General features: G+C 52.2%; 1 protein-coding gene across 2 annotated transcripts in view; it reads left to right on the top strand.

Moving 5' to 3' along the window:
* SHC3 (SHC adaptor protein 3) overlaps positions 1–27,574 on the top strand; it is a 139,747-nt gene that overhangs the window by 74,242 nt on the left and 37,931 nt on the right. For both annotated transcript variants that reach the window (XM_031442060.2, XM_064482421.1), the window contains exons 3-7: positions 4,055–4,118; positions 6,288–6,407; positions 9,621–9,674; positions 15,785–15,836; positions 25,065–25,191. In XM_031442060.2, coding sequence (XP_031297920.2) covers positions 4,055–4,118; positions 6,288–6,407; positions 9,621–9,674; positions 15,785–15,836; positions 25,065–25,191 — 417 coding nt within the window. The remainder of the gene's footprint in view (positions 1–4,054; positions 4,119–6,287; positions 6,408–9,620; positions 9,675–15,784; positions 15,837–25,064; positions 25,192–27,574) is intronic.

The raw sequence follows: 27,574 nt of genomic DNA, 5'->3' as shown, positions 1-27,574 counted from the left end.
TCTGAGCGTATTTGGACGATGCGTTCCCAGGAGAGCTGCCGGGTTAAAGGGCCCGCATGTCTTTCATTATCAGGGGTCTGACCAACCTGCCCCCGCGGAGGCTGGGCTGAGCCACACTCTCACTGGCGGGGGTGCCCTCCTTACAAGGCCTGCCGGGCTTAAATCTAACTGCGAAAAGCGGGGCTTAGTACGGGCTTAAGTTTGCATCCTTACCGTGAGTAAAGCTGGGCTCTTTCCGTATTTTCAAGAGACATTGTATTTCCGGTGTGAACTCTGTTCGGCTCGCCTGCCCACTTTGCATTGAGTTTTTGCTGTTTTCCTTATGGACTTACGTTAAGACAATGATTTCTTTTACTGTGAAATGTTACCGTTTTTTGTGCATGACGTTTTACTTTTAGGATACTGTGTCAAAACTTCCTTTTATGGTTTCTGTATCATTCAGAGACTAAAAAAAAAGTCTTCCTGGTTTTCTTTTAGTACTTTTATGGTTTCATTACAAACAAACTAAATTCACCTCGGATTTATTTGCATATAAGGCATAAGATGGGAACCCAGCTTAGCTTTTTCCTGGATGGTTGTGCAGATGCCACTCACTGGGTAACCCCCCTACTGCATGCAGTACCGCGTGTATTCCTGGAGGGGAGGAAAAACCTTTTTGGCTCTGCTTTTCTATGTTCCCTGGCTGGAACCCTGCGAATTAGGCTGACAGAAGACAGAGTAACAAGAGAAAAAAAAAAAAACCCAAACTGTTGATGAATGCATTCAGTGCATCTGCACGCAAGGCAACTCAACGAAGTGGTTAGAACTTGGGCTTATATCTTAATCAAAGAACAATAAATCTGCACAGAACTGACAAGACACAGGGAAAGACCTTGAGTTTTTAGGGGTGGAAAATTGCGGGAAGATAAATGCATCAGAAAACTAACGGCAGATAAGAACTGGTAGCAAGACTTGTTACACAGATTCCTTTGGTGCATCTCTTAGTGGATGGAGGTGTCGCCAGGGATTAACTTCTGTCCTTCCTGGTAGAGAGGGGAGGGAGACGCCTTTACAAATTTGTGTCTTGCTTGTAGGCGAATCGGGGAAGTGCAGAGAGCTTTTCTTGTATCTGTTTCTCGTCAAAATGATCCTTATGCCGGGGGCACGTTTGGGGAGAGGGGTGGTATGTCAGCTTATCTGCACGTTCTAAGTGTCCCTCTTTCTGTTTCTTCATGAAATTGATTGCAATGTGTTCGTTTCACACCACTCTCCTACTAGAACATGATCAAATGGATGTAGAAATAACCCGATGTCCTATTTTTTGCTTTGTTTTGTTTTAGTCTGCAAAGCGTGTGTGTGTGTGTGTGTGTGTGTGTGTGTGTGTGTTTGGGGAGGTCAGGTGGGCAGCAATGAGATAGAGGAGGAGGGAGAAAGATGGTGCTACAGGATTTCAAAGGGTCCAGCTCTAAAGTACTCTGTTTCATTTAAAGAGCTGTTAAATGGGAAAGGTACGGCTCTAATGACGAGGATTTTAGACTGAGTTCCACTGAAGATGGTGAAATCAGGAGAAAGTGAAGTTCGGCATTCGAGGCTGGCTTCAGGTACTTTCGGATGACCCCGGAGCTGCCAAATATTCCATTTTCATATTAGCCGGACGCTGAGGTCATGGCTTGGCTTCCCGAAATGGAACAGAAGGCTACGAAGCAATCTCCATTATTAACAGCAGGGCAGCATCGCTACCTGGGACTCAAACTGGGATTAAATGGATCTACACAAAGCTGAAGAATTACTGCCAAGTGATTACACAGGACTGCTCACCAAAAGTCCCTCTGATGGCCAGTTAGGACAGTAAGAATCGTTGTATTTAAATTAGACTTCGGAGTCCAAGTGACTGATTTCAGTCGTCGGAATATTGCCATTATTAATAGTTATGTCACATTTCTATTTCAAACAGAGCTGGGTGCCGTCCACCTGGCTGAGATGAGCACGCACACACGCACAGGTTATCCTATGAGCACCCGAAACAAATTCACGCCAGTGATGGAGGGAGTGCATTTTTCCGAAAAGCAGCTCGGTTTGCACAGCTCTCGGGGATTCTGAAGGCTGGCTCACAGCAGGGATGCGTCGCACTTTCCTGAGCCCGGGCGCTCTGAGAAATTTCTAGAATTTCTTACATTTGTGAGTTTTGAGGCCAAAAGATTGAGTCTCTGTACGTGCCCCGAGACGCTTGGGAGGGTGTGTTTGACAGACCGTGTTTATTATTTGCAGCGTTTTCTCCACAGTCCTGTTCCTAATGCTCATTGGTCGTTTCCACCTCCATCTCCCAAAGCATCACGTAAGTGGCCAGGCCGCTGCCCCAGCTTCGTGGCCGAGTTAGGTTAGACGTTGGATGGTGTGTAACCTGTGTGATTAGTCAGACATCTGACATTTCCTTTCTGAAAGCTGTCATCCAAGACTGATTTTTTCTCTCTTGTCTTCCATGTCGGTGGACGGGAAAAGAAATCTGACGCTTATTAAGCGTATTTAAGGAAAGACTTAACGGGAAACTTTCCACTGGAATAATGTCTCCCCAGCCTCCTGGGACTATCAGAGCGTTAGTTGCTCTGCTCAGCTACATATATCACCTAATGTAACAAGCACGGTGCAGACATGCGTCAAAATCAAAAAGATTAAACAGATAAAATACAGATAATTTTTACGCACGTTTCTCAGAGAGACAACTTGGCCCTCTTCAATAAGGAGTTTACTTTTAGAAAACACTTCGGGAGATCATTTTGATAGAACCCCCGGTGGAATGTGATTATAAAATAAATGACGAAGCATAAACATCAAAGACAGTTGCTGCTTTTACATAGGCGTTTTCTGGGTCACGGCGATTCAGAGCCTGCAGTTTCTACGGACTCAGAACTCTTGAAATGGTGCTTCTTGTCCCCCCCCGCACACTGAGTTGAGCGGCAGATGTGAAACTTGGCTGAACAGCCTCGCCCAGTGTGACAAGGCCACATTGTGTCGCGATGACAATGCATCTCCTAGATGACAGAAGATAATTGCAAGGAGCGTTCAGCTGAGAAACTTTGTGGAGTGTTTCTGAGGACCCGCCATCTTCTTTATCACTCAGTGCATCTCCAAATTCCGATTTATTTTTTTTGCCCTGTTCTTATACTGTCTTGTCCTTCCCCCAGTGGGAGCTGAGACATTCACCCAGCTCCCGTCTGGGTTCCTGACTTCGGAGCCACGTCTGCCATATCACCCGAGTCACAGAGCTGAGCTCCATTCGCTTTCAGGCACCTGCCCTCCCCACGCCCTCCCCAGCCCCCAGCATCCGGGCTGGATGGCCTCCCACTGCTCCCAGCTCTCCTGCGCGGAGCAGACCTGCGGGTCGGACCCTCTGCAGCCGGTCCTCCTGCCCGGCCCCCTCAGTACCGAGGACGCTCCGGCCTCCTTCCTCAGCGCAGAGCCTCACTTCTGGCTCATCTGCACACCCGTGGAGTCCCTCTCCTCCTGACTGTGTGATATTTACCACACGCAGAAGCTGCGAGTAACGCTCAGAGGAGCAGATTTCTCTTAATTACCTTCTGACTCACTTCAGAGGATCTTGGTCACTAGTAGGGGTTGACTCAGCGTTTCAGGGTCCTGATTTTAAAAAAAAAGGGGAGAGTATGGGGGGCAATTAGATTTATTTATTTATTTAATTTTTATTTAAAATTTTTTTCTGAGCGGAGGTAATCAGGTTTATTTATTCATTTTTAATTTAATGGAGGCACTAGGGATTGAACCCATGACCTCGCTTCACGACAAGCATGCACTCTACCACTGAGCCATCCCCTCCCCACGGGGTGCTGGCTTTTTAAAATGGCACCTTAACCAAACGTTTAAAAAAAAAAAGTGTGGCACTGATAATGCCACAGCATCAGGGCACAACCACAGCAGTGGGAAGAACCAGGCTGCTGCCAGTCCGAGGGGCTGAGACGAGCTGTTTGCGTCTTGCTTAGCTTTGTTTTGGGCACGTGTGGCGTGTCCGGGGTATGTCACCCTGACCGCTGTGACGAAACCGGTCTCTTCCTGTCTTCCTCAGAGAAGCCATCAGCCGGGTCTGCGAAGCCGTGCCCGGGGCCAAGGGAGCCTTCAGGAGGAGAAAGGTACGGCCCTCGCGGCCCCGCGTCTGTCGGTGTCTGTGCTGTCTGCGCTCCGCCACCGCTCAGCTCCTCGAGTCACACACAGTCGTTCAGTTCCCTGTCTCCATGGCCTGGCTCCTGTCACTTTTTTTTTTTTTTGCTGGGTGACAGGGAACCAAGAGACATCCCTTAGTTTAAAGGGGGTGACTCACAGTGGCTGAGTCTCTTTCAAAAACAGAAAGAGCTTCGATCCCCTCTTGGCCACGAGGCCGACGAGGACCGTCAGCTGTCAAGGCCAGCCCCAGGTAAGCTCCCTGGGCCGAAACCTAAAGGCAGGCAAAGCAGGGCCAGGCGTTCTTCTCTGCCTGAAGTGCATTAATTCACTTCCTTAGAACCACTCTTTGTGGTAGACGCCCTCAGTGGTAAAAGTTTAACAACAGGCTCTTGGGGCTGGCGGTGGAGACAGAGAAGCTCAAAATCTGCCATGGTTGCCGTTTTCTGGGTCATAACATCTCCGACTGTGGTCGATTTCCAGCTTTAACAGGACATCCCTAAAATGGAGTTGGGAGGAAACATGCTGTAGGAAGTGATGAGTTTTGAGTATTTATTGTTCATTTTTAAAAAATGTAATTGGTTTAATTGTAAGTTTACATAAATTAAATTTTAATGGCAGCAGTTTTTAATGGTCAGCTCATCAAACTCCTAAAAATTTAATAACTGTTTCTCATTAGTTGGAACAAGCCAGCTCCAGAACGCCATCGGATAGCCCCATTTTACAGATGATGAAAACTGAGGCACAGAGATGAGACCCCCACAGGATAACAAGGTGACGGTGCTGAGCTCGAGCTCAGGCTGCCTGGCCCCCACGGGCCCCACATTCCAGCCCTGGATTCAGCCTCTTCATCCAGGAGGTGGTTGGACCAGAAGAAAAAAATTGGATTAACAGAAAGCTCAGAAACACCCTTTCCTTAAGCATCTTAGTAAATGTATAATTAAATACCCACCGTCTCGACTTTTCTAAGCCTGGACCGAACGGCGGGGACTGTGTCCCTGTATCTCCGGGTCTGTCCTGAGCCTGAGGTTTGGAGGCAAAGGGCGTGGTTGCCTCTGCTGCTCCCAGGGCTGCAGGTCAGCTCATGTCTTCATAGCCTCGGGACACCTGTGAACCCACAGAGCAACGGGGTTTCAGGCAGAGAGTTTTGGACGAAGGCTCGGGCGAGCTGGCTTGCGTTCTTGTCAACCCACAGGGGACACAGAGAACCAGGGCCACGGGAACTAGGAGGGCGTCTGAGAACAGAGACAGGGAACCTCCTCTTTCATAGCCACCTGGCGCCCGACAAGCGAGTCCCAGGCTTCCTTCACGGTCCCCCGGGTGGAGGTGGTGGAAGCAATGGCAGTTTCGGGGCTCCACCACTGGTGTGCTTAACCAGAACCTCCGGGGCGGGGAGATTTTTACACAGCGCCTGCCTGGTTAAGAGCTGGTGTTAACCGGCATCTCAAAAGAAGGCATGTTCTAACCCGAAAGGGAAAGGTGGGGCAGCCTGCCGGTCCCGGTGCCAAGGACCGCTCTGAAGGGCTGACTGATGTACTGGTCGGAGCAGAACCGAGTCTGTCTACCCTTGTGCTGGCTCCCGGCCCATCGGTTCTAATTGGACCATCTGTGGGAGCACGGGCCTGGGAGGATGTCCCGGCCAAAGGATTAGCTCTGCTCCCTTCAGCAATGAGGGTTCTCACAACTCTGCGGGCTCGCCTGCCCATCCACCCATGAGCTGGTCCGTTTCAGCCTGGTCCTGAGTAGTTTGACTCCTGGTGGGAGGAAGCCGGCTTCTGAGACTCCAGCGCTGCGGGCCCGGCCCGTGGTGCCTTCCCGGGACTCCCGAGTGACCCGCGAGACTCATCCCAGCGTAAGCTGCTTGGAGCGTCCCCATCTCTGACCTCCCCGCGAGGGTCCTCATCCCAGTGTGCACATCTCAGGTGCTTTACAGTTTGCACTTTGCGAGCTCTAGAATTCGCCTGTTAATACCAGGCCAGCCCCCACCCCCTCAGCCCAGCTCATTCCTGGCACGCTACCTTCACGTGCCCGATGAGAGAGGGTTGGAGGTGTGGCAGACGCACTGGCGTAGAGGCCCTGACAGCGCGGCCTCCCATGAACAGAAGGCTAAAATGACATTGCTGCTTGATTTCGTTTCACAGCCTCCGAGCAAAATGCTGTCCAGCATCCTGGGCAAGAGGAACCTCCAGTTCGCGGGGACGAGCATCTCCCTGACCATATCCACCGCCAGCCTGAGCCTGCGGACGCCGGACTCGAAGCAGGTCTGTGGGGCTGCCCCGCCCAGAGCCCCGGCCGGTGCCTTTCACGGGCCTCCCCCTCCAGCCTTACCGGCCCCTGCCCAGCGCGTTCGTGTAAAGCCTTCGCCAGTCTGCAAACTCCGGCCGCTTCCGAAGGTCGCCAGCGGAATTTAGTCTCTTGAATTCTGCTCTCACTTATTACCTTTTTTGGGTTTTTTTGAGGAGAAGGCATGAAATCACCAGTTTACTTACAACGTAAGAAGCGGTGTTTGTGTGCGCACACGTCTCCTCTCGGTGCCCTTGCCCCATTTTGTTTTCTTTCACATGATCTTCTGTTGGTTTTACAGCCCACGTTTTATTTTCGCATTTAGCATCTTCGAGATGGTGGCATGCTGCGGTTTGAGTGGCAGACTTTTTTATTTTTTAGCGGGTCAGAATTTGGGGGCCTCGCACGGTTGGTCGAGTCGTAGGGTTGGCGTGACGTGGTGCACCCGCGGCACGTGCAGCGTGGCGGGGTGCCTGGCTGACGGAGGTGGCCCGGCGACGAAGCTCGTTGAGACAGACTCTGCTAAGATGGCTGGGTTCCTCTGCACTGTCCACCTTGTAGTCTCCTTTGATTGTTAGTTCCTTCAGCTGGAAAAATGGACGTATGAGTAGCTGTTCTGGTAGCCACAGAGCAGTTCCGTTGGCCAAAGGAGGCAAAGGAGACGAAAATGCTCCTAAACCACAGAGGGGGGCTGTGGGTGGAGCCCGCCCTCACCTGCTCTGCTCACTCTGGGCCTCTGTGGCTGGCAGCGTAGGCGGGATTCAGATCCATCTACACGGCGAAGGATGGGCAATTCACAGACCTCCGGGTGACACGCTTCTCCACTCCGGCAGTGTGCTAGCAGGGACGCCCAGGGTTCCTGCACGTTGCTATGCATATTCCTGTTTATTGATTCCCATGCTCCCCAGATAAGCGAGCAGCACCCCAGCCTCGTTTAGGAGGAACAGGACTCCCCCAACCCCCTGCGTGGCCCAAGGTACTGATCCAGCCTAGACATGAGAGGCAGCGCCTGGGCTGTGTTGTGACACCGTGGGTGCCACTTCTCACTCCACTCCTTCGTCCTCACCGCCCTGACTGGTAGCCCTTGTCTTCTCTCGTCGGCCTCTCTGAGGGATGCGAGCCCAGTCGTGCAGGTGGTGGGTTGAGAACTTCCACCTGGCTCAGCCTTTCTCCGGAGCTGCCTCCGGCTCGGGGCTCGCCCGCTGCCGCGTGGTAGCTGATGAGGCTGCCCCCCACTCCCGGGCACCGCACCCACATGCCCCCGTCCACTTTTATCCCAGGGGGCCGTTGCACCTTGTTTCTAGGCATCCTCGGACCGTGGTCCTCGGTTCTGTGAGTTCTTATCTTCTAATTCCTCCTTCTAACTCACTCCCCTCCTTGAAAAAAAAAAAAAAGAAAAACAATTTAAAAAAATAAAGAAGGAGAGGCCGACTCTCAGAGTAGGAAGGATGAGGCCACCCCCGTCCGGGGCCTGGGGGCTGGCTGGGGGTGTCCAGGTGGCCTCTAGGTGGGCGGGGTGAGCGCTGGGCTCAGGGGCTGGCGGAGGCCAGCTCGGGTGATGTGGGCAGAAGGTGAGGAAGGGTTGGCAGGAGCCAGCGCTCCCATCGCCCGTCCCCTCCTGTCTGGCTGAGCGATGCAAACTGCGACTGAGCCCGAGGGGGCAGCCCCTTCCCAACCCGGAGAGACAGCAGAAGGGCAGTGCTGGCTCCCCTGGGCGGCTCTCCCAGGAGCAAACAGGACAGAACACCCTCAGAGCAAGGCGCGTCCGTTAGTCAATCAGCTCTCGTTCTCTGACTCTCCTTTCCAGTCTCTGTCTTTCCCTAAAGGACACCGTACCATCGTACAGGAATGGTCGTGTTGACCAAATAGGATTTCCACTGTTTTTCTTCTTAAATCTTCGCGTTCACTTTAATTTCCAAAACCCCAGTTTTCAAGCTGCTTTAGAAGCAAAAATTAAATAAGCAAAAGAAAAAAAAATGTAAATACATAAAAATGAACGACTTCAGAAGTCATAGGTGGTCACCATTTGGGGACTTCTGTGTCCTCATTGCTCCCCGGGGAGCCCTCTACCCCTGGACGAGAGGCAAGAGTCAGAAAGCTGCGGCGGGCAGCTGTGAGGCTGAGTCAGCGGCTTCGGGCACAGGGGGCAGGGCGGGGCTCGCTTTTGGTCATTATATGCGGAGGTTTCTCTAGCTCCTGAGTAGTTTTGGAAATGCCAAGGACTGAAGCAGACATTTAAAAATATCTGATTTTATCTTATAATTCAGTGATGGTTTTGCTTTGAGTTTTACTGGAGCACGGTTGGAAAAACCTCTTGGATTCCGGCTGTGCGAATGCTGCCTGCCTGCCGGCAAGGGCCCGGGGGGGCTGTGCGAAATGAGCCCCGGGTGTGCTGGGACCGAAGCAAGAGTGCTGTTCCCGCCCCCGGAAGTTTGCTTCAGTGCCATTACGTTGTCTTTAAAAGATAAAAATAGCAGGGAGGACTTCTGTGGCTTCTCTTAAATTTAGGGCAGCTTCCAGCTTACTCAGTGTCTCCTGAAGCCCGCTGTACGCCGCAGTGTATGATGCTAGTGGAACTCTCCCATTTTAAAATGAACTCAGAACATCCTCGCTGCTTTTTAAATTGATAAGTTACCAGAGTCCCTGAGATGGCACTGATTTTCGTCTCAGATTCAGGCTTTCTAATTTATGTGCACCTGATACAAATGAGATGAAGAAAGAGATCGCCACCCTGCCCTCCACGCCGGCTATGGGGTCTGCACTGAAGACCCCATATGTCTTTGGAGACAGAAACCGCACAGTTGAAATGTTTGGGGTGAGATGTTTGCCTTCTCGAGGAGACCTGGTTGTAGACCCCCTGTCTTGTTGTAGCTGGAGATCTCTCAGCCAGCTGCTTATCCCCTCGGGGCCTCAGGCTCCCCATCTGTGAAGTGGGATTACAATATTTCCTACGTCACAGGGCTGCGGTGAGACTTACATGAGAGAATTCTGGTAAAGCAGCTCGGTGAGCGGCTGACAGGTTGTGACGTTTCTTTCAAGGTAATCGATTGCTATTGCATTTATAATTGTTACTTTCATTGGGTACCAATGCTACCAATTTTCAGGGAACCTTGTCGAGTCGTTTGGTTGGTTTTCCAAGACATGGGAAGGTTAATAACAGCATATCTCGTTTCTTGTCTTGGCCTTGGCAGATCATAGCCAATCATCACATGCAGTCCATCTCCTTCGCCTCCGGGGGGGACCCGGTAAGTGCCTTCGAATTTGTTTTCTCTCTCGTCATAATTGCTGAGTAGGGGCCCTGCTTCAACAGTGTGCTTCTTAGGACCCTATGAAGACAGCTATGGGGGGCGGGCACAGCTGGGTGGCAGAGCATGTTAGCATGCATGAGGTCCTGGGTTCAATCTCCAGTACCTCCATAAAAATAATTTTTTTAAACAATTAAAAAAAAAGAAAGTTAACTGTGTCAACAATTTCCCCTTCTCAATTTCATAAGCTCTGACTCTGATTTTTTAGGGGTAACCCATGGCAAAGACCTACCATTCTATTTCATTTCATTAGTCAAAAGCTGTCAGATCCTTGAAGCACTGGCTTTCTTAAGAGGTAATGACAGTTTGGTGCAGCCACTGTGGGAAACAGTATGGAGATTCCTCAAAAGACTAGGAATAGACTTACCGTATGACCCAGGAATCCTGCTCCTGGGCTTGTATCCAGAAGGAGCCCTACTTCAGGATGACACCTGCACCCCAATGTTCATAGCAGCACTATTTACAATAGCCAAGACATGGAAACAGCCTAAATGTCCGTCAACAGATGACTCGATAAAGAAGAGGTGGTATATTTATACAATGGAATACTATTCAGCCATAAAAACTGACAACATAATGCATTTGCAGCAACATGGATGTCCCTGGAGAATGTCCTTCTAAGTGAAGTAAGCCAGAAAGAGAAAGAAAAATACCATATGAGATCGCTCATATGTGGAATCTGAAAAAAAAAGAAGAAGAAGACCAATGAACTTAAATATAAAACAGAAACAGACTCACAGACATAGAATACAGACTTGTGGTTGCCAGATGGGAGCAGGGTGGGAAGGGACAGACTGGGAGTTCGAGATTTGTAGATACTGACAGGTGTATACAGAATAGTTAAACAAGTTCATACTGTACAGCGCAGGGAAATATATGCAAGATCTTGTGGCAGCTCACAGTGAAAAATAATGTGACAACGAATATATGTATGTTCATGTATAACTGAAAAATTGTGCTCTATACCAGAAATGGACACAGCATTGTAAACTGACTGTAACTCAATTAAAAAAAAAAAGAGGTAATGACGCAGCTCCCAGTTTCTCAAGCTGCCCGGCTGCTCATTTCGTGACTCTGCCAGCCCTGATTTGTTCCTGTTTCCTCATCAGCCCCCCCTGGGGTCCTCCGTGTTTGTATTTCAAGTCTATCTGAAGGCCATGAATTTACTTAGGCCGGCTTATTCTTAAATATTTGAAACTGGAATTTTTCTCTCCAAATTTAGCACTGTAGTCGTTTAATGGCTTGTTTTGCCAACAGGGAAGGAGTTGCAGAGACAGAGACAGAGAGAGAATAAAGGATAGACGGAGAATGTTCTATTTCTCATTGCCTTTTTTCTTTTTTCTTTTTTTATGAAGAAGGTAGAATCACAAGGCGTTTGCCCCCACGTTTGGTCAGGAAGGTACCGTAAGATGCCAGCGCTCAGTTTCAGTGTCACGAAAGGCAGGACTCAGAAGAAAACGGCTTCCTCCTCAGGCAGGGCGGTTTTTTGTTACCATTGTTGTTGTTTGCATTATTTTGTGAGATTATCAGTAGGCAATGCTCAGATTTTATGTGAAAGTTCACTGAGTAGCCTGAGTAATCGGTGCGTTAAGTTACTCCTCACGCCGAGGGCAGGGACCTCGTCTCTTTCTAGCCTGGGAAGGGGGCCTTTCCCACTCCCGGCGTGTATCTCATACACCATCCTCCCCACGCTCCTACCTGGGTAACCTCGTTGTGGAACTGCGGTCGGCACACTGAAAGCCAAACCCGGGAGTGGTTTGCACGGCTGGCTCCAGTCTCAGCATTTCCCAAGGACAGTATAACCATGGCGTTGAGTGCCTTCGCTCCAGGAAAGCCTGCGCCTGCCCCCTCTGCCCCCACCAGCTGCAGCCCCCAGGGGTGCACCATGCATCGCCCCAGAATGGCTCCTGCCTGAGATGCAGGCGCAGGAAGAGGTCTGGGCGGCTCCCTGTCTCAGGCCCCTAAGCCAAAGGCACTGGCAGGGGAGGGATCTGGCCACACTGTGGACGGCTCTTTGCCCTTAAGCCTCTGCGTAAGTGTCGCGGGACGCCCAGAGCGCTGCCTAACCAGCTCACTCAGTGAGTCCCGCTGGCTTGGCCCTGTTTCATACTGAGGGTCTAGTTTTCCAAAGTCTTCTATGATGAGTTCCTCTTCTTTTCTCCTTCCCTTCCCTTCCCCCCATCCCATCCCTTCCCTCCCCTTCCCCCCTTCCCTTCCCCTCCCCTCCCCTTCCCTTCCCCTCCCCTCCCCTTCCCTTCCTTTCCTTTCCCATCCCCCCTCCCTTCCCCTCCCCTCTCCTTCCCGTCCATTCCCTTCCCTTCCTTTACTATCTTTCTAATCTTTTAACTTCCTGCCTTCTGTTGTAAAATGAAATACATCATTGAGATGTGAACTCAGAAAGTGGGAGTCCTCCATAATCCAGCCCATCCACAGAGCATTTCTGACGATAGTGTGCAGGCGTGTGTGCAGGCGTGTATTATCATCCCCCTGTACTACACGTCTACACAGATCTACACTTATGTCTGTAACTGGATCTGATTAATTTGTAGTGAGTGTCTACTTGCTTTGCCTAATGCACTTCCTGGAACTATGGTTTCTTAAATTTGGAAGGTAACCCAGTTTCAAAAACAAAGGGCAGAAACATGGCACACCTGCGTCAGCGTCTCCTTTCAAGAGCTCGTCTCAAACCTCATCTTCACGATGACGTTATGAGTAGAGATGCAGAGATCTAGAAAGCGGAAAGCCAGCTACGCTGTCCTGTGTTAAAAGTATTTTGTTCTCCAAGATGCAGAACAGATCTGTGAACTATTTTCAGTTTTCCCCACCAGCTCTTCCCTAAAAAAAGGAAACATTCAGTGACCCATGTAACTTTGAGGATTTTTTTTTCTGATACAGGAAGTATCATGACACCGGGGGACGGGAAGCCTGCTTACTTTTCATTTTAACCAATCCAAACGCATGGCGCTCTGTGCATGACTTCCCATTCCAAACTAGCTTGGAATCATTACGGATGGTAGATGCTTTAATAGAAACCAGCAATTCTAGGTTCTTTTCTTGTTCTGCTGCTAAGTGTATGTCTGCTTATTGCTCTGTGCCTGAGTTTATCCAGGAAGAACGTGGTGTTGTGAAGTGTCAAGCAAGACAGACTAGAAAACGCTGTTAATTCCTACAATGAAGAAGGCACACTGCCGTCGTAATCTACGATCATTAGCGGTTTTAAAAGATCACCCAAAGGATGCCGGAATGATAGTCAGGCTCATGACATCTTGGGGAGTGAGAACAGACATGGGTAAATACAGAGCAGGCACTCGGCAGCCCCATGCTCGAAGCTTAGGGTGCTCACCGTTGACTGGGTGATGTCAGGAATGTTGTTCTGAACAACAATACACTCCCTCCCTGTGCCAGAAAAGCATCGGTATCGGCATCAGAAAAGCTGCCCCTGGCTTGGCCCTTGATCGCCTGAGCGGCAGGGACACAGCACATCTTTTGCCTGGGCCTCCTGCCCCCGCCTGGAGCCAGAGCAGAGCTTCTCGGCCTGAAGAAAGAATTTAAAAAGAAGAATTTCCCTGTATGTGCCATTGGTGTGGGGCTCATATTAATTGTTACCCATATATAGGTACAAAAATAAATTATGTGTAGACTCCCTATGTTTACACCTTTTATCAAACTGTAAATCCCAGACTTGGAAGTTAAGTACAAATAAATACAGTAAAGTCAGTAACACTTAAAGAAAAATTAATTTACTGCGATGAGTGAAGTTTTGCTGAAGCTACGTCTCCGCTCCCAGCGTGACTCTGGAGGTGGCCACCACGGAGCAGAAGCCTTTGGGGTCAGCATCCCCCTGCTGCCACAGGTGTGGCGTGCCTCACCCCGTCCACTCATTTCTTCTACTCAAGCAAACACGTCGGCCGTACATCATGGTGTACAAGTGCGACATTAACTTGCTTCAGGTGGGGCCAAGCCATCTAGTCTGACTGTTCTTTTCTCTCTGATTCTTTAAAAACCTGGCACCCATAGTGTCGGAAACCCAGCCAAAAACCTTGGCGTGGAAATTGCGTGCAGAACTTGACGGCACAGTTGTCATTTAGATGATTCTGTACGTTCTTGTGTTAACTTTTAAGATTATCCTGGAAACGAACACATAAAATTAAAAGGAAATTCTGGCGACATCTCAAACACTGGAGAATATGTCAGCCCAGCCCTAGGGTTCCCCGGATCTTGGATTGAGAAACACTAGTGCTCCCTACGGCCGCTTCCGACGTTCCCATCTGAGTCCGGGAAGAGGATCTGTGACTACCAGCTGTAATCCTCATTTTCGCCAGCAGCTTCGGATTCTGACCAGATCTTCCTTGATGAAACGACAGAAGGCCAGGTTGACGGGTTTGACTGTCCCCCACACCCTTTCTCCAGGTCAGTCTGTGAAAACATTAAATAGCAGTGGCCTGAGAAGGAAGAGGAGACAGCTGAGGCCGGCTGCGTGCTGGAGGGCGACCCCGGGGCCGTGTCACTAAGTCCTAGATTTTACTGCTCACCGCATGACAGGCCAGAACATCAAGAGATGAGGTGTTGGGGCAAAAAAATAGCAACTTTATCCAGAAAGCCGGCAGGCCGAGGAGATGGTGGACTAGTGTCCCAAAGAACCGTCTTGCCTCAGTTAGAATTCATGCTTCTTTTTTATACTAAAAGGGGAGGGAGTGAAGTCAAACATTGCCTGGCTCCTCAGGGGAGGGGTTCATCTCCTTCCTGCAGCCACGCGCAGGTGGGCCTGGCCAGGCCGCTTCCTGTGAGCTGAACACTCGCTACGCGGGAAGGCGGGTTCCCAGAGGTGGGCCATTCTGCACCATTTTAGCTTCTCCGCAACATCCCTTTAGTGCTTAACTCGTAGCAAACGCAGTAGATACGAAGGTGACCGTGAGAGCAGCAGACCCAGCGTGGAGTCGGACTTGCGTCTCCCTGTCGCGGCAGCAGCTGCAGGGAGCTCTGCCTCCGTGGCCTCAGTGAGCTGGGCTTCCTGGGCAGCGGTGTGCGGGACGGCCCCTTGCACCCCGTGCCCTCCCTGCCCTGGGCACTCGTGACCCCGGCACCCCCACCCACACTCGCGTCCCTCATCCCCCGTCCCACTGGAGGGTCTCCCAGAGCTCTGCCAGGGGATACAGGGTCGTGTCCTCGGCCCATACGAACTGCGACAACGAGGGAGCAATGAAGGAGCTACGACAGAGGATCTCGCAGACACTGAAGACACTGGGGCTCGTCAATAACCCTGGAACCCTTCCGAGCCATCACGTCTGGGAGACGTCCACAGCGATGAGGGAGCCCCTTACTAGCTGCCGCCTCCCGAGATGCATTTGAATGTTGAAAATGTCAGCTTTGCAGGAAGTCTTTCTTTTGCTTTCAAGACTTAAGTGCATTATTGGTTCCTCCGACTTTGGAAACTAAAATCCACGTGGGTGCCTCACTTCTGAGGTCGCCACTTCCTCTGTGAGCTGAGTAGACAAGGCTGGAAGGGGACTTGCAATTCATCTGCGAGGGTGAGGCTTCTAAAGAGAGCGCATAATTCTGAAACATCTTAAAGGGACTAAATGACTACTTACGTCATCGAATCTCACCCACCCAGGAGGGGTGTTTGCAACCAACCTTGGAACATCCGCTTGGAATTATCTCGTAGTGTGGCCCCCAGACCACCGGCAGCAGCAGCTGGAAACTTGTCAGAAACGCATGTCTGGGGGCCTGGCCTCAGACCTGTCGAATGGGAAGCCCCGGGGTGGGGCTCGGCGACCTGTGCTGTGACAAGCCCTGCGGGGATTCTGACACCAGCTCAAGCTGGAGGACGCTGCTGTAGACAGCTGGCGGCCTTGGTTCTCAGCCTCCGTTCACGTTAGAACCGTCTGGGGTGCTTCCCCAAATCCCCGATGCCCGGACCTCGCATCTAATCCAGTAAAACCAGACTATCTGGGAGTTGGGACTCAGTGTTTTAAAGCTCCTTTGTTTTATTTGGGCTGCTCTTGCTGCCGTCTTCACGAGTGATGTGACATCTGGTTTTTCTCTCACAGGACACAACAGACTACGTTGCGTACGTCGCTAAGGACCCCGTTAACCGCAGAGGTAAGTCAGTGCGTGCCCTTTGTCACCTCGTGTGCAGCCAGGCTTGACACGGGGTGCCAGACGTCCCTCGTGATCTCAGCCCCTCCACCCGAGCGAGCCGGGGTCAGACCGTGCTGTGAAGGGGGACTGAGGTCTGCAGGCAGTGAAGCGGGGCGGCGCACCGGGCCGGGTTGGGAGATGCTGAGTGTCTGTGAGCTTCAAACACACACCTGCGTCCAGACGGCTGCAGCCTGGTACCCCGACCTGCGCGCGCACTGCAGCTCCCGCTCGTGCTCTGACGGTGGCCTCGCTGACATCTGAAGACTTTACAAACCGCCTGGCCTCCTGCCCGGCTCCAGCTCCCTGTGTCCGCTGCCAAGGAGTCTCCCAGAGAAGGTTCACACTGCCCTGCCCAGCCCGGTGTCCAAACTCAGACACAGGCTGGCCAGGGCATCGGAAGCATCAGGTCCTTCCACCCGCATTTATTCCTAGACCCTCCACCCACATTCGCTGTCCTGATTCTTCCATCATTCATAAAACCAAAGCCCCAGCCCCTGAGACGAACAGGCCTGGGCGGGTGGCGGGCCGACTGGGGGCGCCAGCCTTGAATCCCGGGCGGCCACGAGGTGCCCCACGCTCCGACGTAGGTGAAGATGGTGGGGTGTGTGCGGCTACAAAGCAGCCCTCCCTCCATCAGCCTCGGCTCCTCTCCCCCTCCCTCCCTCTCCCCCAGGCACCAGCGGTTAAGATTTCTTAGTTTGCTTTGCAGAATTCTTGTATCTGTCCACATACACAAAAATTCTTTAAAAATTCCAATACCAATGAGATGTTAACTTTCTGTTTTCCCACCAATCCCAGGGGAGGGCGGGGGGAGAGGGCAGCCTACACCTCATCGCAGAGTTAAAAGTTGCTGAAGTAATTCTCTTATTCTTGTTTGCTCCAAGTTAACCTCAAGTAATCCTAGACTTTTTCTCGACACCTTTGATGGCTCCGAAGTCGACAACGGTTCTCAGAATGAACTATACTGTACACTCACCAGGGGAGCTTCCCCGAATCTCAGCGCCAGGCCTCAGACAGGGGCTAACCCAGCCACGGTGGTCTGTCCAGCCAGGGCGGTCTGTCCAGCCAGGGCTGGGAGACCAGGCCTGAGGGCTAGACCCGGAGGGGCTTAACCCCGTGCAGGCTGCCTTAGGGCCACAGGAGCGCAGAGGCTGCGACCCTGTTCCACAGGCACGAGCCGGCACTGCCTGCGGCCCGCGGCACCTTTCAAAGTCACGGAGATCAGTATCCGCTCCACATGCTCGCGGTTGCCGGACCAGCTCCCTTAGGGACCTGTGTGCGGTGCTGGTGTGAAGACAGTGTCAGACCTCTGCGCTGTGGCTGGTGCTTTGGGGGCACCGCCAGTGCGGGGGTCCTTGAGATACTTGGTGGGAGATGTTCACGCCTTCCTTCCAGTTATCTGTTGCCCGTGACGAAGCTTAGCGGCTGAACAACCATCATTTTAAAAAGACATGTGATTGAGTGTCAGGGGTCCAGGCAGTGCTCAGCTGGCTCGTTCTTCTGCCCCATGTGGCGTCGGTGGCGGTCACTGCGTGCCCTTTGGCTGGCGGCCGGCCTGGTCTGGAGGATCCAGGTTGGCTTTGCCTCCATGCCTCGCACTTTGGCAGGGAGGACAAGCCGTCCGAGCCAGCAGGGTCCTCTTCCCTCGGCCGGGAGTCTCAGAGTCCCTCCTAGTGGCCCCTCCATCTGGGCCAGAGGACTTCCTGCGCAGTAGCCCTGGGCTCCAGCGATGCTCAGGTGGATGCTCCCAGCGCCCTGAAGGCCAGGCTTAGCGTCACCTCTGCCACAGTCTATTGGTCGAAGTTGTCCCAGCCGCCTCGGAGCCTGCTCCCCGACAGGGATTTGCAGCCTTCCTCATCGGTCACACAGGCAGACCACACGGCAGACCCAGCTTCCCAGGAGGCAGCGAGGGCAGGGAGGGGAGTCCTGGGTCTGGCCAGGAATAGTATCTCAGCGCATCCTTTGCCTTCATCCTGTAGGCGTCCACCCCATGATGACCCCCTTCCAGTAGGAATGGTCTCTGCCACACAGGAGTCAGATGAGCAACAGATGCTGGGAGCAAATGTTTTTAGTTGGGCCCTTAAAGATCCAGCTCCCCGCGCAGGGGCCCCCACTGATGTGACGGAGCAGGCCCTGGAGCACTGTGGTGCCCGGCTGTCAGCAGAGCGTCTCAGGATGGGCCAGCATCCTACAGAGGATGGTCAAAATCCTACAGAGATGGGTCATCAGAGACCCTCGCCATCACCGTCAGCCTTTCCCACGCTGGTTCCCGCTCACACATTTTAGTGGATGTTTTTGGTTAGTCTAGAAGTGTGGACAGTGAGAATCTATGTTTTTCTCTCTAGTTTCAAGCATCCATGGCTTATCTAGTTAGTCTGGTGGAAGGGCCAAAGATTCCCGGGCCAAGACATTAAGCTGAGCAGTAACCACCACCCCCGTCTCGAGGGGATAAGGGTTACCAGGGAGTGAAGTTTCACGAGGTTGGTGCCTCATGGCTGGAAGGCAGGGCCTACAGGAGACCCAGCAAATTAGGCCCTGCGGATCCTAATATACCAACCATTTTGTTTTCACATTGGAATTCACACGACTCCCCAGCGACTCCCGTCCCCGGCAACCGCGTGCATCTGTTAGCTGAACGGACTGTCTGGCCCACAAAAGTAGCTGAAAGATAACGTCCTAGTGAGACATGTGGCTGCCGATACACGCAGGAGGCAGTACTTCCCATAATTTATATCCGCACAGCAGCCCCGTTTGCGGGCCCCAGGGAGCGCCCGCGCTTGCGTGGAAAGTCACATCCCGTATGTTCAGCGCTGCGGACTGGACGGCGGGAAGGCCAGCGTGTTCAGCCTGGGCAGCTTCTAACACGGCCGGCCGTCCTCCCCCAGGACTCCTGAGGCGTGGGGGACGTGGGGGACGGGCCTGCGGGGACGCCCCGCACGGAACGCGGCCTCGAACGCGCCTTCTCCAGGCTTCTCTACCAGCGCGTGGCGTATTCAGCACTGAATTTAGGGCTCCTCTGACCCTAGACAGTTGTCAGCCCCAGGAAGTGACTTTCTGGGAGTGACCTTAAAGAGCGTAAGCTCCTTAAAATAACATAGCACCGCTCTGACTTCTCTCTCCCCTAGAAGCAAAAAACAAACAAACAAACAAACAACAAACAAAACCTTCGTCTGAATAACAGGCGAAAGCAATGGTTTATTTTTTTAGGCCAGGAGGTCAACGTCCGTCTAATGACACAGCGGTGGGAGCTTGACCTTCCTGTGGGCAGACGACTGGGTGGTTCCTCATGGCCGAATGCTGTCAACAGTGGGCTTTTTTGTTTTTGGTTTTGTTTTCTTTTGTTTCGCTTTTCAAACAAGCCAGCCCCTGGGCTTTAAACATCCTGTGCCGAAGACCCCCATGACCCTGCCTAGCGCGGGCCTCCGTCCGAAAGTCAGATTTAAGGATTTACCAGCCTGCTGCCCCCGCTGCTCGGAGGCCCCGAGGCCCCTCACCCTGATGAGCCTCAGAGCTACGTTTCTCCGTCCACAAAGCGTCTCATTCGTCCTGCCCACAGGACCCGATGTGAGCTCACTCCTGCGCTGCCCCCGCCCCGTTCCCTGTGATCCCCACCACCTCCACTCCAGCCCCTCTCACCTCCTGGCTCTTCTTGGAACATGTCAAGCAAGCACCTGTCTCAGGGCCTTTGCACCTACGGACCCGATGCCCATGCCGCTCTTACGCTAGCCCTTCCATGGGTCACTCCCTGATTTCCTTCCAGCTCCTTCTGGGAAGTCACCTCCCAGATGGCCTTCCCTGGTCCTCCTCCTGTCACCCTGCACCGCTGTCCTCCTTCATCCCTTTCACTTTAGTTAATGTCTTTATGCTTGTGCTAGATTCCTGTGACTGCTGTGAGGAATTACCACAAACCTGGTGGCTTAAGAGGACAAACGTTCTGGCGGCTAGGGGTCTGAAATCAAGGTGTCCACAGGGCCATGCTCCCTGCAAGGGTCCAGGGAAGGAGCCTTCCCGCCTCTCCGGCGTCTGGTGGCTCCAGGAGCCCTCAGCTTGTGGCCGCACCGCCCGGTCTCAGCCAGCGTCTTCCCATTCCTTCCTCCTTCTATGTCTGTGTCATCTCTTCCGCCCCTTATAAGACACTTGTCATTGAACTTAGAGCCCACCCTTAGCCAGGATGAGCTCATCTTGAGGTCCTTAACCTACTGACGTCTGCAAAGATCCTTTCTCACAGGTTCAGTGGCTCAGGAGATGGACAGGTCTTTGTGTGTGTGGGGGGTGGCCACCAGGCAGCCCATTCTGATGGTGTATTTTTCCCTCTTCGTTTTCAGCGCCCACCCTCCAGACTGTAAGCTTGGTGACAGCAGGACACTGTTTTGTTTCCTGCTCTGTTCGTAGACCCTCGAGCAGGGCCTGGCACAAAGCAGGTGCTCAATGCACGCCTTTGAGCGAGCTCTCCAGTAGTGATTTTACGCTCCTGTACAAGAGCTTTCCTAGCATTTATGTCTGAAGGACAAATCACTGTGCTTGGGGGCATCTTCGGCTTTTTAAAAAGACTTGTTTCACATTATAAAAGCCCGCAGGTGGCACAGCGGGGCTCTCCCTGCTTCACCTCTTGTTCAACGCTTGGGATTCAGTACTTTCAAATTCCCGCCAGTCCAGCGGGTGCAAAATCATCTCCTTACAGATTTAGTTTGCTGCCCTGGGGCTAGGACACATACTAAACGACTCTTAATTAATAGCACGGGAAAGGAATCTTGGAGTTCTTACCTGGCTCAAATGAAAAAATCTGGTACAATCAGGAGCATGTGGACGTATGAAGTGAACAGACCAGGGTTGGCTGAAAAGCAGGCCTGAAGCCGGGGTCTCCACCTGTCCGGGAAGAATTCACACCGGTGGTCGGTGTTCCTTCTAAGGGGTGAGAGTCTGGCCCACCAGGAGGAAGACGGAGCGGTTGTTCTTTGGTAGGACTTTTCTCGCTGGGCAGTGGCTCCAGGTGTCTCTGAGACTCCTCAGGCCAGTCACCAGCTGGTAGAGAACGTGGCTGTGAACCTGAGCTCTTGGAGCGTCTGTGAGTCTAGACAAGAGGACAGTGGGACAGCCCGAGATGGGACCCCTTCAGGGGCTGGGCTGCCCTGGGGAGGCTGGACGGCTGTGAAGTGTGAGTTGGGGGTGTGGGAGGGTGGGAGGGGCCATGGCTTCTTAGAGGGGCGGCACAGATCCTGAGAGGTTTTCCCCCCACACCTGCAGAGACCCCCATGGAGACAAGGCCCACCACGGGGCGGTGACCATCCCCCAGGGTGTGGAAGGAGCCACTGTGGTGGGGCACATGCGGGAGGCTCTGTTTACAGGCACTGCCGATGTGAGCCGGAGGGGCCCTCACCCCGTAAGCATGTGGAAAGGGTGCAACGAGCCAGCGACACCCTTTCCGTGTGTCCGCTGCTCCCGACCGTGGGGTGGGGGGGAGCGGGGTCCTACTTTTTCAAAGTGAAAAAACAATGATGATCTGATCAGATAAGCAATCAACCCCTCCAAACTCAAATGATTAAGAGAAATATTTCAAAGAGGGGAAGATGAATTTCTATCCATCATCACTGGTGACGGACGTCCCCCAAGGTATTTATCTTGCTTTGAGGTCATAACTGATGGTGTGGTGCTTTCGAGGTCAACGAAACACCTCGAACTTTTATCTTTATCTTATCCTTTTAAACATCTTCCAAAAGCTAGTTATATAACATACATTCTATTATAGTAGCATGGGGATATATGCTAATAATTTATAAATAAGTTGACACATATTTGGGACATGTGCTCAGGATAGTGAAGAGTTCTTTACAGGTAAACATGAAAACCCTTGGCAACCTCTGATTTACAAAAGTAAAGACATCTGGGTGTTCGGTGCGTGTGATGGGCATTGCCGGTGCCCACTGATGTCCTGGCCCTGCTCCCCCCAGCTCTCAGGAGACTGCCCACCCGGCCCCACCTCGGTCCTGTATGGTGGGCTGAGAGCAGCGCTGTGCAAGGCCCTCCTGTCTCCTTCTTCCCTGGAGCATGGTGGAGGCCTGGTGCTGAAATTCAGGATCAGAAGATCAAAGCAGCCTGTCTCTCGGTGTCGCCACCTGGGAGAGGTGCCCAGGAAAGAGCGAGCAGGAGTGGAACTGTTTTCAGCCCCTGAGATGCTGGGGATGTTTGTTACGGGGCGTCACTTGCTTGTGCTGACTAACAGAGCAGCTGTCCCAGGCAGGGCTCAGAGAGCACGCTCAACTGGATGGTGGCCCCGACTGGCCCGCAGGCCGTTTAGCAGTCAGATGGCGGGAGCAGCCCTGAGCACCAGCAGGCAGGTGCAGCCACTCGCCCCTGGGCCATTTGGAGCCATGGGGAAACTGGACTGGCCTTCTGGCCTGCCAGTGTCTACCGGGCATGGAAGGCGTTTGGCTGGCCCACCAGGAGTGCCGTGTGCAGAGCGATGCTGTGTCCCAGTTCCGTCTGGTTTGGGCCACAGAGCTTTCTGCTTTCACGTGGCTCATCCCAGGTAGGAGTGGCCTCTATGGGGAGGCTTGATGAAGGCCCCCCACTAGTGTCAGGGCTGGGCTGGCTGCTGTGGGGTCTGAGCTGGCTCCCCTGGAGAGTGACTCCAGCCTTGCTGGTCAGGGAGAGACCAGGGTGGGCAAGCAGGCCCCTGTCCCCAGACCACCCACACCACTGCACTATTGCAAAGGGGCCAGAATGAGGAATGACCCTGTTTCCTGCCTCTGTGTTTGTTCTGGGCCAAGTTTTAGGTTCTCTAGCATCGTTTTGAGTCTTGACTCTGGGCACCACCACTCCGTACGTCCCTCTCACTCAATCCTTCTCCTTCTTGGTCATGAATGACACCTCTGGCCCCATCCTTTCCTCGTGGGATTTAAGACGAGCAGCCCTGATGGCCACCTTTGGCCAGGACCTCGTCATCCCTCACACACCAGGTCATGCAGGTGAGGTCAGAAGACAGTGGCTTTTGGCTAAGGACCATTGCAATACTCTCCAGAGGAGACCATCTGAAACACAGAAGGGCCAGTCTACAGAGGGGTCCTCCGACCCAGCCCACAGACGACGTCTTCTCGGTCCTCTGAGGACTGAGCCAGTCCTGGAGCCTGGAGTCGTGGTTTAATGCTGCATCTGCTGGTTCTGTCGCCCTCTGGTACCCAGACCCGAGACAGGGCTCTGCCCTCATCCCATGAGGGTGCTTCCACCCAGAGCCCTGCGTCTTCCAATGTCCCAGGAACTGACTTACAGAAGACCCTTTCCTTCTCATGTTCTCTGGTGTGCAGATGAGGGGGCCACGGAGACCGATCGCACGGCTCCCTTTGCAGAAACCTTGGTCTTCATTCACTGTGTTGAAGGTTAGGGCACTGCTTTCCTCCTTAGAAGAAAAAGAAGCTGCATTTCTCGGGTCCATCCCTGGTGCACTCAGTTCTCCAGAGTTCTGGCCAGCCGGTTCCCTCGGCTGTGCCGGTGCTGGAGAACAGCAGGACAGGGCGGGCAGGGGCGGATGGAGACGCGGGGCAGGTGCGGGAGCGAGGCTCTTCGCCTCACTCCACCCTAGACTCCTGCTCCCGACTGGCTGGACAGGCACCTCCATTCCCTTCAGTTAATGACGACCGCACCGTCCCAACAGCTGCTTATGGGCTTGCTTTGTGCCCACCTGGGCTGATCCTGAAAACTAGTATCAACAATAAAATAAGACAGGATCAATACTCAATAACAAAAATACAGCCGGGACGTCTGTCTCCTCTGGACAAAGCCCTCGGCCATCGCTGAGGTGGGGCTGGTGTTCTGAGGGACAGCGTTGCAGTCTGAGGCAGCAATCCAGTGACATTTGCCCTTCCCTGGAAGCGCTTGTCCCCGCGTCCTCTCTGAGCCCAGGGGGAGAGAAGCCCGAGGCTGGCAGCCTCGCTGTCACCCTCGCTGTCACCGTCAGGGTGAGCTCTGCGGCGCCGGGCTGCTCTGTGCGCGGAGAAAGCAGCATCGTGATGAAGAGAGGCCAGAAGGTGGAGGTGGTGATGTCCCTGTTCCTTCCTTCACAACTTCCCATCTCAACGAGCCCTCTTTCTGGCACGTGCTGGCTTCCCCCGCGGCGGGGAGACGGTTCCGCAGCTCCCTGATTGCTGCCAGCGCCGGGGAGCCAGCACCCAGGCAGCGACGCGGCGCCTCACTGCTGGCCCCCGCCGTGCTCCTGGAGGCCCTCCTTGAAGCACAGCTGTAGCCTAGCTGTCGGCAAGAGAAAGGTGGCGTGTGACACACCCACCTGTCCTTCTCTCCAGGGAGAATGCCCTTGTCCCAGTGGCGACAGAGCATGTCACGCCGGCCACGGTGCCACGTGGCGGGGCGGGGGCTCTTCTGCGGGACTCCGTGTTCATGCATCTTGGAGGAGAGCTCTGCTCCCCTGCAGAGCAGAGCGGGGACGTTCTCCGCTGCCTTGCCCTACTCCACCGTCTTTTCTCAGGAGGTTCCACATGGATTACACCACATCTTGGTCACCAGGACGGCATGTCCATATGAGCTGGCAGGTGCCCCCGGGAACTGGCCTGAACATTCAGCCTCATCCAGTGTAGATGCAGGTGGTGTGTGGCGGGATGGTCCTACTGGGTAACTAGTGTCCCTTTGAACTCATCTTCAAAGGTTGTTCATCTCACTGCTTCGAGTGCCACACTTGGCAACACCGTACTCCCACTGGGAAGTAAGCAGAGGACTTGCTCTGAGTCCATCGGAGCTCAGGATTCATTCAAAGGAGCCAATTTAAATTTGTTTCTTGGTTTTTTTTTTTGAGGCTCATGGGACTCTTCTTGTTCCTCTCAGGTTCTGGGTCCTGTGAGTTTTCCTTCCAGACCCTATTTCCCTACTGAGTTCTGAGTGGATTTTTCATAGACTTTAAAGCGATCGGAGGGAAATCCAGTTGCACTTTAAAACGTTAAAATGTACTTACAAACAGAACCTCTACTTTTGGAGGGAATAGGCCATTAAGGAACGGACCCCTGTAGCAGGAAACCGAACGGCTGGGCCCCGGGGTGCAGCTGTGGGTGGAGCTGCCACGAGCTGGTATGAAGGTCACCTCCTGTCCCCTTGTCTCCGCAGGCTACGGGGTTTTCCCCTCGGGAAGGAGGAGCCTGGGCAGCCCCAGTGTCTGTCTCTAACGCTCCGTGCCCCTTGCTTTCACAGCCTGTCACATTCTGGAGTGCTGTGACGGGCTGGCCCAGGATGTCATCGGCTCCATCGGACAGGCCTTTGAGCTCCGGTTCAAGCAGTATTTGCAGTGTCCTTCCAAGATCCCTGCTCTCCACGACCGGTGAGTAGTGTCTGCAGTGGCCCCTCTGCATTTTCTGGCCTTTCCTCTTAAAAACACTTGAAAGGAGAAAATCCACAAAACCGCCTTCCCGGGGAGCACGCTGGACAGACACGGTCCGTCACAGGGCCTCCGGGGCGCGCAGACGCCGGGCCGGCGCCGGGCCGTGGCCCAGGAAGCCGACGCGCGGGCGATGCTCCGGATGTTTAGAACACTTTCTTGAAACTATAGTGACAGTGGCCAACGTTACCAAAAAAACGGTAGTGCGTTTCTGTTCTGGGTCCTCTGCGTGCGTGCGATGTTTCCACATGTGCCTCCTTGGGCTGGCATCACGGGTTCTGCCTGGCCCGTTGTCCCTGTCGTCAGGGTGAGCCGAAGTCCTGATTCGGAGGCTCCCTCCGGGAGGCGCCGTGCTTGGGGCGACCAGCGTTGCGTCTGCCTTACTGGCCTTTTTGGCTTTCAGACTCGATGGCCGGGGCGGCCCCAGGCGGGGTCCTAGCCAGCCTGAGTCTCAGCAGCTTCGTCTGTAAAATGGGAACAACAACAGCTTGGCGGTGTTTGTTTAAGTGTTAAGCGAAACAGTAAATGTGACCAGGGGTTTTGAGATGTTCGGTTTAATTATAAAAATGCTTGGACTCTACCACTTAGTTCCCTTAGGACATAAGGGTATTCCACGCAGCATAAAAAAGCATTAAAAAAAAGTAATACGGGGCAGTCGTCTGTCCTACTGGAGGCCTGTTACAATGGTGTGCTCACTGTAAATAAAGCTCTATTTTATTTCTCCCGAATTTGCTTTTCACGTTTTCCCCCCAGTCTCTGCAGCCACAGATGTGGGAGTCAGTTGTGGGAGCAGAACTCACCTCTGTGTTTCTTATTGTGAAGGTGACTTTCATCTCTCTGAAGTCTTCATCTTTCGTGAAAGAGACTTTTAATTTTATTTGCCTTCACCCATTGGAAAATTTCTTGCAAGGCATGCATTTTGGGGGGTGCCTGTGGAAGCCCCGTTTTTTCCTGGTTGATAGGGGCTTCTGCAAGCTCACACAAGCTTTGTGCAAGAGGGAGTTAGAGGTAGAAAGTGGCGGGGGACCCGATAGCCCTTGAGTGGGTGAGCGAAGTTTTAAATTACGTATGTAACAGGACACAGTTGTTAAAAAGAATTCATCAGTAAATGTGTATTATCAGAATGAATCTCGAGCATTTTAATGGAGTGAAAAAGGATATGAGCCATTTATGGAAAATTTTAAAACACATAAACAATCGTATGTATAGTTTATGGATAAATGCATGTGTATAAAAGTATAAAAACCTGCAAGGATATTACGTACCGACTCCAGGACACCTGATGGTGACGGGGCATGGGGCGGGCTTTAACTGTTTTTTGGCTGGTGTATTTCCTCTCTAACACTTCATAATGAAAATGTTACAATACATAAAAAGAATTTTGCAGTGAACACTGGTACTCCCACCTTCTAGATTCTACCATTTACATTTTGCTGTCAATATCACATATTTATCCATCCAAAGTAAGTCTGACACATTTTATTTCTTTAAGAGAAGGAATCAAATATAGCAAAATGTTCACATTTGTTTAATCTCAGTGGTGGATGTGTAGGTGTCTTTGATATTAATGACTATGTTTTTCTGTACTTTTGAAATGTTGCATAAAAGTCAAATAAAAGACTAAAAATAGACTTACCCTATGACCCAGCAATCCCACTCCTGGGCTTATATCCAGAGGGAACCTTAATTCAAAAAGACACCTGCACCCCAATGTTCATGGCAGCACTATTTACAGTAGCCAAGACATGGAAACAGCCTAAGTGTCCATCAACAGATGACTGGATAAAGAAGCCATGGTATATTTATACAATGGAATACTACTCAGCCATAAAAAATGATAAAATAATGCCATTTGCAGCAACATGGATGGCCCTGGAGAATGTCATTCTAAGTGAGCCAGAAAGAGAAAGAAAAATACCACATGAGATTACTCATATGTGGAATCTAAAAAGAGAAAAAGATAAATGAACTTATATATAAAACAGAAACAGACTCACAGACATAGAATACAGACTTGTGGTTGCCAGGGGGAAGGGGGGTGGGAAGGGGTAAACTGGGAGTTTGAGATTTGCATATACTGACGGGTATATATAAAATAGATAAAAATCAACAAGTTTATCCTGTATAGCAGAGGGAAATATATTCAATATCTTGTAGTAGCTTATGGTGAAAAAGAACATGAAAGTGAACATACATATATTCATACATGACTGAAAAATTACACTGTACACCAGAAATCGACACAACATTGTAAACTGACTATACCTCAATTTAAAAAAAGTCAAATAAATACTATGAGAATAATATGTACAAAAATGAGTCGGGG

The sequence above is a fragment of the Camelus dromedarius genome, chromosome 36, assembly GCF_036321535.1.
Source record: "Camelus dromedarius isolate mCamDro1 chromosome 36, mCamDro1.pat, whole genome shotgun sequence".
Lineage (NCBI taxonomy): Eukaryota > Metazoa > Chordata > Mammalia > Artiodactyla > Camelidae > Camelus > Camelus dromedarius.
The sequence above is the reverse complement of the archived record's forward strand: the minus strand, read 5'-3'. Positions and strand labels throughout refer to the sequence as shown.